Source organism: Phoenix dactylifera, chromosome 2 (assembly GCF_051530095.1).
Source record: "Phoenix dactylifera cultivar Ajwa chromosome 2, Ajwa_hap1_PhDact_Kaust_v1.1, whole genome shotgun sequence".
In the NCBI taxonomy this organism is placed as follows: Eukaryota; Viridiplantae; Streptophyta; class Magnoliopsida; order Arecales; family Arecaceae; genus Phoenix; species Phoenix dactylifera.
Window position 1 is genome coordinate 20,513,955 of NC_143191.1, and position 13,014 is coordinate 20,526,968.

General features: G+C 41.0%; 1 protein-coding gene across 2 annotated transcripts in view; it reads right to left on the minus strand.

Moving 5' to 3' along the window:
• Window positions 1-5,985, minus strand: part of LOC103698451 (SNF1-related protein kinase regulatory subunit beta-1-like) — a 44,348-nt gene extending 38,363 nt beyond the window's left edge. For both annotated transcript variants that reach the window (XM_088715570.2, XM_088715569.2), the window contains exon 1: window positions 5,695-5,985. In XM_088715570.2, the coding sequence (XP_088571696.1) occupies window positions 5,695-5,880 (186 nt within the window). In that variant the 5' untranslated portion in view covers window positions 5,881-5,985. The remainder of the gene's footprint in view (window positions 1-5,694) is intronic.
• Between the last annotated feature and the right edge of the window lie 7,029 nt (window positions 5,986-13,014).

The window sequence follows — 13,014 nt, forward strand, 5'->3', positions numbered from 1 at the left end:
GAATACATTGCCGTTGGAAGTTGTGCTCAAATCTTGTAGATCAAACAACAACTTGAAAATTTTGGCATAAAATATAATAGGACACTTATTAGATATGATAACACTAGTGCAATAAACCTAACTAAAAATCCAATTCAACATTCAAGAACTAAGCACAATGAGATAAAATATCATTTTTAAAGAGATCATGTTCAAAACAATAATGCAAGGTTAGACGAACCGACCGAACCGACGTACCAGTGAAGACTGGTACCGGTTCCGAGAAAAAAACAAAAAAATGCGCAGATGCGCACGTCGGCGTTATGCTGCACGTCTGCTGCATTAAAAGTGGCCACGCGGGGCAGCTACCCCACACAGCGAGCTTGCGCGGGAAATCGCGCGCGCACGGTTCTCCGCTCATCGATCGCGATTCCCACTGCGTGGAACACACACGGGCACAAGTCGGGGACGTGTTCCCCACTCGCGCCCGCGTCTCCGCGCACACGCGCCCCCGCGCGCTCCCCACAGCCTCTCTTTTTTTCTTTTCTTTTTCTTCCTCCTCTTCCTGAGCTCCTCCTCTCTTCTCCTCTCTCTCCTCTTTTCTCCTCTCTTTTCCCCTTCTCCTGCAAGCAAAGGAGCTCTTCTTCCCGCGAGGTGCTCAGAAGGAAGAAAGAGGCCTGGTAGTGTGACAGGTCTTCTTCCCCTCTTCTCTCTTCTCCTCTCTTCCTCCCTTCTTCTCCGCAAGTACTAGTGCAAACCGGTGCGGTTTGCACCGGTGCAGTTCGACTGATACCGGGCTTGTACTGGTGCGAACCATACCGGTACGAGCAAGGAACCATTCGGTTCTGAACTCTTTGGGGTCGAAACCAAATTCCACCGCTGTACCTACCGGTGGAGGCCGGTACCGGTACGGTATAGGCTGAACAGGTCGGTTCCGACCAGTTCAACAAACCTTGCAATAATGTAGTGCTTGATTTTGTTAACATTGATAGGCAACTAGCAAATATTTTTACTAAACCCCTAAGCGAGGATAGATTCAGCATGAGTAGGGGTGAGTTAGGAGCAAGGTTCGCCATACTAGTACCGGATCCCGTACTGGTGCCACACTAACATAATGTCGGTACAGTATGGTACGAAATTTTTTTGGTTTACCAAAAATCGATACGCCATTCATACTGGTACCGATATTGAATCGATATGGTACGATACTTCTAGTACCATCCGGTACGATACGATACGGCATACCATGGTTAAGAGTTTGTGATCGTTTCTATTAAAACCCCATCTCAAAAGCCTCTGATTTTCAGTAAACCTCTCTTGATCAAACAAATTTCACACTTCATTGACTCAAGCTTGATCCTCTTTGCATTGAATCTTTTTTTTTAAGAGCCAACTCCCCATCAAGGAGTCGACCCTTGGTTATGAAGAGCTGACCTCTTAGATTGAGGGGGAGCTATGAGTCGACTCCAGATGAATAAGAGTCAACTTAAGCTCGTGTAGGCTATGAAGAAGTCAACTCGTAAGAAAAGAAAGCCCCCCCCCCACTCAGGAGTAGACTTGAGAATTAGTTCAAATCGACCCCTTTGTCGGGAGATGAGTTTTATACCAAGTCGTCCCAAGTTCTTTTCATTTCTTCTCTTTTGTCGCTCGAAACTCTCTCCTACCGTCTTCTCTCTCAAAATTGCTCCCTCCATTCCCTAAATCCCTTTTTCTTTTGGGTCGATTTGGTCTCAATGGCTCCTCGGAAGCAACTCGCCCAGCAATTGAAGCAGACCAAAATCCTAAAGAGGATGGAACATTGCACGGAAGCTCGATCCGACCCCCTCTCTCCACCTTATGAAGAGCTAGCTTCCATTCCTTCACAACCCTCTCCAGGTAAGGTTCCTCTCTCTTCACGGATTGTCACAACCGAAAGGAACGTCGATTTTGAGTTCTTGGACTAGACAGGGTTTGCCATTGGAAGGAAATTGAAGAAAAGATGTTGGAAATTTGTGTGCCCATTGAATATCCCACCCAACTTGGTTAGAGAGTTTTACATAAATGTGAAGTTCGGGGTGGGAATTTTGGGTTCGACGATCAAGGAAACTCGGATTATGTTCAATATATTGAGCTTAGGGAGACTCCTTCGTATGCCAACTGATGGACCCTCGGCGGATAGGCTGGACAAATGAAGGATGGGCCTCTAGCACATATTAGGACGCAACGATGTCAACGAGTTGAAAGAAGTGAGTACCAACCAGTTGTCCATGGAAATGAAGCTCCACCACATGATCAGTAGAATTTTCTTCCTCAAGACGAGAATGTTTGATTTTATCTTAGAGAGAGACATTGTTATGATGTTTCATATGCTCAGGGAATATCCCCTAAACATGCCCATGCTTATATTCCAGCAGATGCATGAGGCAGCGAGCAGGTCGAATGTATTTTTACCCTACGGCATGGTCCTGACCTTGGTGTTTCGAAAATATCTTTCGAGCTTAAAGAGAAGACCTCGAGAGCACTGATGCACACCGACATCTACAATGACCGCTCACTACCTCGGATGGGATATACCGAAATAGATTTTCATTGGATGAAAAGAGCTGGCAGAAGACAAGATGAGCCAAGACGGGATGAGCACAAAAAGCCTGAGGTCAGACCTATTGAGCCCACAGTTCCTACAGATCAGGATACCAAGCCACCTGCCTCCATGGAGATACTAGAGCCTTGAGCTGAGCCTGAGACTCATTTGGAGCATGGAGGAGACTTCATTGCTTCCTTTGACTTTCAGCATCCGCATCCAGAGAGCAGTACAGGTCAAACCATCAGACTAGATAAGGAGCAAATGAGGACCATTGTTGAGTAGGTGATTGCAGAGCTGACTACATCTGGTGCATTTAGACAGAAGGAGCAATTAGCCCCTGAGTCACCACATGCTACATTGCCTAAGGATCAAAAATTGGAGCCTCATGTGTCGTCACTATCTCAAATGGTAGCAGAGTTGAGGCACGACATCTCGGACATTAACAGCTTCTTGGTAACTAGCCAACTCAAGAGGACCGGGTACATTAAGAGGGAGATGAGGGCCTTGTAGACCTCTGTACAGAAGGACGTCAAGCATTTTACCTCTCAAGCATAGAGGATTGGAGCAGATATTCAGAAAATATTCGAGGATCAGGACGAGTCGACGAGACTGACCGAGTCTCTTCATCTGCTTCCGCTCTTGCTCCGATTGGTCTCTTCACTCAAGAGCTTAGAGCCTCTCGATCATTCTATCCCCCACCGACTCAGCCTGGCCCCTCTAGATCCTCAATCCCCAAATCTAGGCACTCTACTATTTCTTGTCCCCATCGAAGTTCATCTTGATCTTCTAAAAAGTCACCTAGGAAATCATCTTATATAAACTCTCATCCTAAGAGCATCAGATGTATGACTTGCTATATGTATCTTTGCTTTTGAAATGCAATGAAGCTATTTGCTTTTGTTATACCACTTTGCTTGCTATTTACTTTCAAAAACTTACTTTTCATCATCTCATATTATTGATAATGACAAAAAGAGGGAGAACTAAATAAGAAAGAGCAACAATGTACAAGAAAGTACGGAAGACATAAATACGAGTTTATGAGAGATCATATGAACACAATCAAAGAATCAATGAAATGCAAAATATTAAGAAAACACATATCAATTTAAATTGAAGCACTATTTATGCATGATTCAATTATAGTATGAAAAAGGATAAATTTACACATTATTCAATTATAATATCAAAAAGGATAATAGTGAAAAATGTGTTATCTTTAAACAACACTATTTTCTATTGATACTCAAAAGTTTGGTCATCATAAAAAAGAGGGAGATTGTTAACCCAAAAGGTTTGATTTTGATACATATTTGAGTAAAAAGTTCACTAATCATATGTTTGGAGTGTACAAGAATAATCACAAGAATCCAAGATATTATCAACCCAAAGCACTCAAAGTGGAAAGAACATAACTTAAATTTATGAAGCTCTATACAACAGGAGTCGACCCTAAGAACACAAAGAGCCGACCCCTGAAGGTCCACATGATTAAATAGAAGACCTCAGTTTTGGACGGTTTCTGGAGTCAACCCCAAGCAAACACGAGTCGACCCCACCACAATAAAAGAGACCGGCACGCCGACCTCTGGATAATCCGAGTCGACCTAGAATAATCTCAGGCAAAAGACAGAAAGGGGATAAAAATCTGTACTTTACGAGTTTACCCTAAAGTGTTATAGTCAACTCCTGTAGAACAAGAGTCGACCTAGCACATGTCGAGTCGGCCTCAGAATGGCCGCAAATAGAAGACAAAGCGCAAAAAAAATGAGCAGTTTCTCGAGTCGACCTCTGAAGAAGTCGAGTCGATCGGTCTGCGCCTGACAATAGTAACAACTAGTTTTTCTGCGAAGACAGAATAATTGTTTTCACTCCCAACAACAATTTTCAGCCTCTTCCAACAGTAATGGCTAGAAACATCGTCCAACTATCTTTTTGAAGATATAAATGCATGGAAGCACCCAAGAAAGACAACAAAAGAACAAAGTAGAAAGAGAAGAAATAAGAAACAAGAAAAGAGGCAAAGCATTTAAAGTGAGCATTAAAGATTATATCCACCACACCTAAGAAATTAATTGAAGAGCCTTAAAGCCCACATCAAGATCAACAAGTGCTTCCTCATGAGCTCCAACAACTGATTTACTGCTCTTAAGAGAGTCAATCTCTTGTATTCTCTTTTTGTTGATTTTAACAAATTTCAAGGATTGAAACTTGGGATTGTGTGTTATATTTCTTATCAAGCCTAGAAAAGGCTTGGATAAGGAGTGATTTTGGTTGATTACCTAAGAAAATCAACTGGGTTGATTGTGAGCCCGTGTAAAACAATCCAGCTATAATCTTTGAGTAGATTATAGTGAAATTTTCAAGAAGTGAATCTTGAAGAGTGGGCATAGGTGCTGAGTTTGGCGCCGAAACACAATAAAATTTGTGTCTTGCTTCTTGCTCTTTATATTTCCTGCTTCATATTCTTGCATTCTCACTTCACTCGTCCACTTTATGGTGCATTCTTGGGCAACAGTCATAATATCTAGCACACCAGAACTCATGAGCTAATCAGCTCAATGAATGAATTACATGCTCCTCTAGAACCCAAGCCACTTTCATTTCTTCAACATGCTTTTATGTGGAAATTGGTTGCTCGTTGAAACAACCCAAGTTAAAGGCCAACAAAAGGTTGCCCAAGAATGCAACCAGATAATCATTCAAGTCAGATATTATCTAACATACAAATCCATTTCGAAAGCAAAATTAAGTATAATTTACCAGCAAAGAAAAAGATGCCAAATCCTCCATCCCACGTGCCTGTCTATGCCCCTATTCAAGTTATCAAAGACAATATCTGAACATTTTATATTTCTTTGTATTCGCATAATCCATATGAAGTGCAAAGCCTACCCAACGAAATAATTTTTTTCCTTTCCAATGAAAATCCTCAAATTAACCGAACTAGTAAGTTACTCCGCCGCCAAGGAAAAAAAGTGATTGAAGACAGGAAAAAACAACAATTCAACTAAATCCATTGCTCCCGCCCAGATCACACCACCTGCATCCTTCACAAAACCACCACTACCTAACAAATTAAACCAGAACAGAGCAGCCATTGCACAATAAGAAATCAAAGAAGAGAGCGATTGACAGGGAGAAATTGTCACCTGAGGAGCGAACATTAGAGGGGGCCGGGACCTGCCGGGGCTCTCCGGCGGCGTACTCCCCACGGAGTCCACGGAGTGGGCACGCCGGACGTGATTGGAGTGGGGCGGGAAGCCCCCATCACCGTCCGATCTCACGGAGGGACCATCGTCACCGTTCTCCAAATCCTTCCCAGCGGCGTTCCCCATCTCCGATTCCGGAGACTAGATCTCAGAAGAACCGAGAGGGGGTTTACATATAGCAAGTGCCACCTAGCATCCTCCTTATTTACGAAGGCTTCCACGCGAGGAACAAACGCCACTTATCTTGCGATTATATAGCTAGTATAACGGATTCTATTTATTTTTAATTAGGCTTCGTGCCGGATCTATTTAATATGTTCTCTTTTTTTTTCATAATCAGCACTGCGACGGAGGATTAGGGATGGCAAAATATGACCCGACCCGCCAACCCGATCCATGTTCGACCCGCCATAAACAGGTTTGGGTTTGGCCTAAACAGGTTCAGGTCGTAAACAGGTCGACCCGTTTAACCTGTTTATTAATTGAGTCGGATACGGGTTTTAGATGTCTGACCCGTTTAAACTGTTTAACCCGTTTAACTGTTGGGCAGGTTAAACAGGTCTAAACAGGTTAAACGGGTTAGATAGGTTAAACGGGTTAAACAGGTCTAAACAGATTAAACGGGTCTAAACAGGTCTAAACAGGTCGGGTTGGGCAGGTTAAACAGGTTGGGTTGGACAGATTAAACAGGTCTAAACAGGTTAAACGGGTCAGGTTGGGCAAACAGGTTAAACAGGTCGGGTCGGGTTGGATAAACAGGTTACCTGTTTATTAAACAGGTTAAACGGGTCGGGTCGGGTTACCTGTTTAATAAACAGGTCCGGTTCAGGTTTGTAATTCCTGACCCGTTTAATAAACAGGTTGGGTTCAGATTTATAGTTTTCTGACCCGACCTGTATTTGACCCGACCTGTTTATGCCTAATCCGACCCGATTGCCACCCCTATGGAGGATGCCACCAAACGCGGCCGAAAGCTGTCTTTGAGGCAAATCATTTGTGGTAAAATTGGAACTCTTGAAATTCTTGCAAATCTCTTTTAATAAGATTTTCTTTTTTTTTTTACCGTGCTATCTATTATTTTTTTTTTTGGGAACATCCACGGCAATCTTATAATCTATACAGCCCAAGAGGCAGGATAAACTAGATTTTTTTAAAACTTTAGCTAATAGATGAATATTAACATCAGCAAACAAGCACTAAGTAAATATGCAAGGAATTAAAGTAAGAAAAACAAACAAAACAAATATAAAAAAATTATAGTGGTTTGGTACCAACCCTACATCTACATCCACTTCTCAAAACTTTCTTTTTGAGAATTTCACTATAATCTATGAAAGAGAGAGTATGGATAGAATTCCATATGCTTCGGCAGTGGGATTTATAATGTATGCCATAACATGTACTAGACCAGACGTGGCATACTCATTGGGAGTAGTAAGTAGATACCAATCTGATCCAAGTAGCAACCACTGGAAAGTTATAAAATATATCCTTAAGTATTTAAGAAATACTAAGGACCGGTAGCTTGTATATAGTGATTCTGACTTGAAACTTGAGGGATATACTGATTCCAGTTTCCAGTTAGATCGAGATGATAGCAAGAGCGTGTCGGGTTATATCTTTACTCTTAAGGGTGGGGCCATCTGCTGGAAGAGTTCCAAGCAGCAAACAGTGGCAGATTCTAAATGTGAAGCAGAATACATCGCAGCATCTGATGCCACCAAGGAAGCTGTATGGTTGCGAAAGTTCATCACCGAGCTTGGAGTGATACCCTCCATTGATGGTCCAGTGCCTGTATTTTGTGACAACACTGGAGCTATAGCTCAAGCAAGAGAACCCAAAGCACATGAGCGGACCAAGCATATTCTACGTCGCTACCACCTGGTTCGAGAGATCGTTGAACAAGGTGATATTGATCTTCAGAAGATTAACGCAAAAGAAAATCTGGCTGACCCATTTATCAAAGTTCTCGGCATCAAAGAGTTCAACGAATACAAGTCGATGATGGATATTAGATATTGTGTCGATTGGCTTTAGGCTAAGTGGAAGTTGTTGGAAATTGTATCCTAAATGTCAATCGTCAGCATGTTGATGATTGAATTTTGTAAATGAATTGATAAATTAATAAAGTATTATTTGGCATTATTCATCATTTTACATCTTGAAATGAACTCTTATATATGATGAAGTCTATAGGATTCTTTTATGATAAAGGAGGATTTATCTGTGAGTCCTTAAACCAGTTCACGACCAAATGATATGCTGTTAATAGGACGACAGCATTATCGAGTTTAGGTCGTTGTGTGACATATATGTTGGTTGTCCTCTTAACCAAGGAGTGTAGAGACACTGTTACACAGGTGAAGTGTAGGAGTACATTTCACTGAACGTGATCAATTCCGGAACACTCTACTGTCAAGAGAAGTTCCGAGTAGATATGGGTATAAGTATCCCTCAGACTTGAGATGACCACAGTGATTAGTAAGCAACTCACTATACTTTGGTACCGGACTAGCAAAATTTCTAATTCTGGGATGGAAGGTCACTGGGTGCAGTCAAGTACTTGCAAAGTCAGTGCGTGGGTCAAGATGGAATTGATCCCTTCTAGAAATAGGAGATAATGCCTTGTGTTCAATTTAGCAAAACCTAGGCCTGGGTTATCCTTGTGAGGAGTCACAGGATTCCTAAAATTGATCACAGAATGGATGTACTGATTACAAAGTTGACAAAACTCTAAAGTCATCCTGACATTAGGAGTCAAAGGGATGAATTATACGGTAACCATAGTCCAGGGTTGCAGGATATTTGCTTCGCACATATTCGGCCTATCCGGACGTTGGGTACCATTGCTAGATGGTCACATCGATTAGTATAAAAAGTCGTTCCTATACTACCGACTTAGGGTTGAACCTATAGGGTCACACGCATAGAAGTTTCTGGGTTGATCATTTTGGCTGATGGATGATTAAGAATCATTCAGAGGTAATTTGGTCAATTCGATTGACAAATTACCTTAAATAAATATTGCTGAAAAATAATTAATGAATTATTGAAGGATTTATTAGCAACTAGATTGCTAATGAACTCAATTTGATTGAGTTATTGGACTAAGAATGAGCCAAAATTGAATTGGATTCAATTTGGGCTTCATTGGGGTTTGACCTAATTGGATTAGGTTCGACGTAAGAAGATTGTTCTTTAATCAGGGTTTGACCTAATTGGATTAGGTTCGACGTAAGGAGGTTAGGCTTCCCTAATTGATAGGACTTGATCCAATTGGATTGGATTTGATCCGAATCATGCGGATCTTAAAGTCTACATGAACATGTGATGGAGCATGGGACACTTGTCCTTCATCTAATGCTTGGCGCCATCCTAATTTGATTAGGATTATTAATACTTGATTAATGGCACCATGGGACAAGTGGAAACCATCTGAAAAGGGGAATCATCAGATTTGATCTTATGATTTGTTTTAATGGGTCAACTCATTCTTTCCCTTTATTGCATGACACTTTCCATGGAGGCGCCATGACACATGTCTTTTTTTATCCCTCACGCCCACTTCTTTTTGTTTGAATTTTGAATTCAAATTTTTGTATTGGATCTGATGGCGAATGGGGCTTCTTATGATGCCATGACATGAAGTGATGAATGGCTTTGATGAGATCAAGCCATCACACTTCATGGTGTCATGACATATGAAGAAAGTCCCACCCACCCGCAACATTGATGTTTGAATTCTGAATTCAAATTTTTTTTTGGTTATTTTTTGAATTCAAAATTCCTAACAAAATGATCAGATCCTCTCCTTGATTGGGGCATGAGATTTGGAGGAAAATCAGCAAGGGGCAACCATTCTAAATCTCTACTTAAGGGAGTCTTCATTTTCAAAATGTAGAATGAGATAGTGCAGAATTGTTTTCATGGTTCACACGCCTTGAGTTCCTTCAAAAAAGAAGTTTTATGTGGTGTATCCTTGCTGATCCATCGTGGTGAAGTCTTCTTCCTCTCCTTCAGATCCTCCCTCTTCTTCCTTCCTCGATCACCAAGTGTTGGTGACTTCAAGAACGAGAAAAAAAATATTCAACCAACAAGTTCTGTGCTTGCTAGCACTATTGCAGGACTTCGATCCATCCGGAGCTTCGTGTGGATCACCTGTAGAGACCATACACTTGTGTGGTTGCGAAGTCGAGCATCAGATCCACAAGCTTCAATCATCATAAAGGCATAATTTTTGTCTTGAGTTAAAACCTTTATTCTAGTGTTACAATCTAGGTCCAGTTTCCCAAGGTTTCCATTAGGGCTCCTCACGGAGTTATCTCCAGAGTCCATTCGATGGATATTCAGAGATTAATTGGATTAGAGTTTTTCATTTCAGATCTGATATTAATCAATCAATAGTTTTTAGCATAATTGTTTAAACGATTCCGGCATGATCCTATGAGTTCTTACAGTGTTGATTTCTAGATTTGATCTTGTTAGCATGCATGAATTAAATCGAATTTTCCGCTGCGATTTTAAAACTCTTAAAGAACTACGTTTGGCTTGATCCCTCTTTCGAAGGGGTATGTAGGCAATGTGATCAGGTTCATCCATGTTTTAATCTAAAATTCAGCATGTTAATCATTGCTAGAACCCTAGGACACACTTTTAGGCCGAGCAGGCAAATACTCTAAATTCATATAGTGCCTTTAAGAAACCCACTCCCAACTCATTCAACCCAATTTATCATCCTGATAATAGGTTTCACCCGAACTTCTCATACAGGCAGACTGAATCTATTCAGTATCAGGGTGGTCCACCAGGTTTTCAGAAAAAATTTTTCATAATAAGTCCATCACAGATGAACCAATCATTGGCTTCACCTATTCCTCCTTATAGTGCCCCTATCCCTCAGCAATCTACATCATTGGAAGCTATGATGGCTAACATGATGAAGCAACAACAAAACTTCATCCAACAGCAACAATAGACCAATATTACTAACCAATTCCATGCACAAGCAATTACAAAACTTGAGGTTAGTCTGAGCCAAATAGCTAACTCTATAGGGGATAGGAAGAAAGATGAATTACCCAGTCAGCCAGTGCCTAACCCTAGTAGGCAACAGAATCCAGGGTCGAGAGGCGAGTTTCAGATTGATTCGAATGAAAACTTAACCCATGAAGTTTAGGCAATTACCACTTTACGGTCTGGCAATCAAGTGGATAACAAGGTCCAACTTTCTATACAAGAAAAAGAAGAAAAGCATGAACCGAACCTCACTCAGAAAAAGGGCAAGAACAGGAAACATAAGGAATATAGGAGAAACTGTTGCCCAAGGTGACAACCCAAGAGGGAGGGTGAATTGGGTTTTCTAAAAATTATGTTCCCTAATTTTTACTTTGAATAGAATGCAGCGGAGTAATAAGATGTTATTTACTTAAGCTCTAGGCAATTACAAGTAAAGCAGTGGAAGATTAAGCTAGAGCAATTATACTATGGCTTTAGGGTGCAATTGATCTAAAACTAACTTATAGTTGTATAATCAATTTTAATCTATGTGTATGGTAAGAATGGAGTGGAAGCTAAGCAAATCACTTATAACTCTATAGAAAACAAAGCTAGAGATATTATACAATCAAGCATGAATGGAAGGCATGAAATACAAGAGATAAGGCATCACAAACACAAAGATGTATAGTGGTTCGGTGCACCCCAGCACCTACATCCACTCCCCAAGACCTCTTGGGAATTTCACTATAATCCCTTAGATTACAGTCGGTTGTTTTACAAGCTCACAACCCAACTTGTTGTTTTGCGAGATCACAACGAACTCGGTCGGTTTTCACAGGCTCACCGACTAGAACCAACCGATTGTTTTCACGGGCTCACAATCCAACCCAGTTGGTTTTTCCAAAGGCTCACCAACCACAACCTTACAATGATTGTTTTTCGGGTTCACAATCAACCCGGTTGGTTTTCCCCAAAGGCTCACCAACCACAACCTTACAATGATTGTTTTTCGGGTTCACAATCAACCCGGTTGGTTTTTCCTTTGGCTTACCAACAAACCTTAACCCCTTGATTCAATCCCTTGATTGAATCAAGTTACAAGATACTAGAACAAGAGTTTATATCAAATACAAGCTTCTCAAATAAGCAAATATAGCAAATGTAAATAAGTAAAGAAAAGAGAAGAAGCCCTCAAACTAATTTGTAGATGGAGGAACTCGGCTTCTTCTTCACTTGCCCCTCTTCTAATTTTGCACGAAGTAGAGGATCTCCGAGGCAGCACACGGATGGAGAGAAAGCTTTGGGATTCACTTGGATGCTCTTCTTCTCTCTATTTTACTTTGAATGGCCCTTTTGTGCTTATGGGAGATTTTCTTTGTAATCTCTTTCAAATCTCTTCCCTAAATGTTTTCTCCCACTTCCATACCTTCTCTCCTAGCTCTCCTCTTGATTTTATAGTTTTAGAAGGAGTGGAAACAAAAATCTAGCCGTTAGAGACAAAAATAGAGCCGTTGGAATCAAGAAAAAACTAGCCGTTATGCCTCCCAGCGTGCTCAAGTCGACTCGGCTGAAGTAGGAGTCGACTCGGCTGAAACAGGAGTCGATCTGTGAATAGTAGTCTGCCGGCACTGTAGCTGGGAGTCGACTCCTGAAGTTGGGAGTCGACTCCTGAAGTTGGGAGTCGACTCGAGATCACTGTAGCGCTGAAAAACAACTCTCTGTTTTTTTTGTTTGTTCTCAGTCGGAGTCGACTCGTAGAGCATCGGAGTCGACTCGAGAACTGTTTCTTGAAACTCTAGAGTGCCAGAGTCGACTCTAAACTTCCAGGAGTCGACTCGAGGACTATTCTTTTGAATTTTTCTTTGAATTTGCTCCTTCAACTTGAATTCTTTGAACTTGAAACTTGGGCCAATGAATTGTAGCTTTCTTCTACCTTTTCTTGAGAGTTTTGGAGGCCTTCTTGTATTCTTCCACCTTGCTATGTTCCTTGCAAAATAAATATCTTTCTTCTTGCAACACAAACATTAGTATTTATACTTCAAGGTTTTGTGATCATCAAAATCAATCTTTAAGTCACTCTTTGGGTCATCAGTCTCCCCCTTTTTGATGATGACAAAACTTGGAGTATATGCAATATAAAATATGTTGTGTTCTAGAACTAATGCATAGCTAAGTTGCATGAAGTAGAAAACATATATATTTAAAAACATACTTCATGATAATGCTTTAGATTTAATCAGCTTAACACAATCAACATATTTC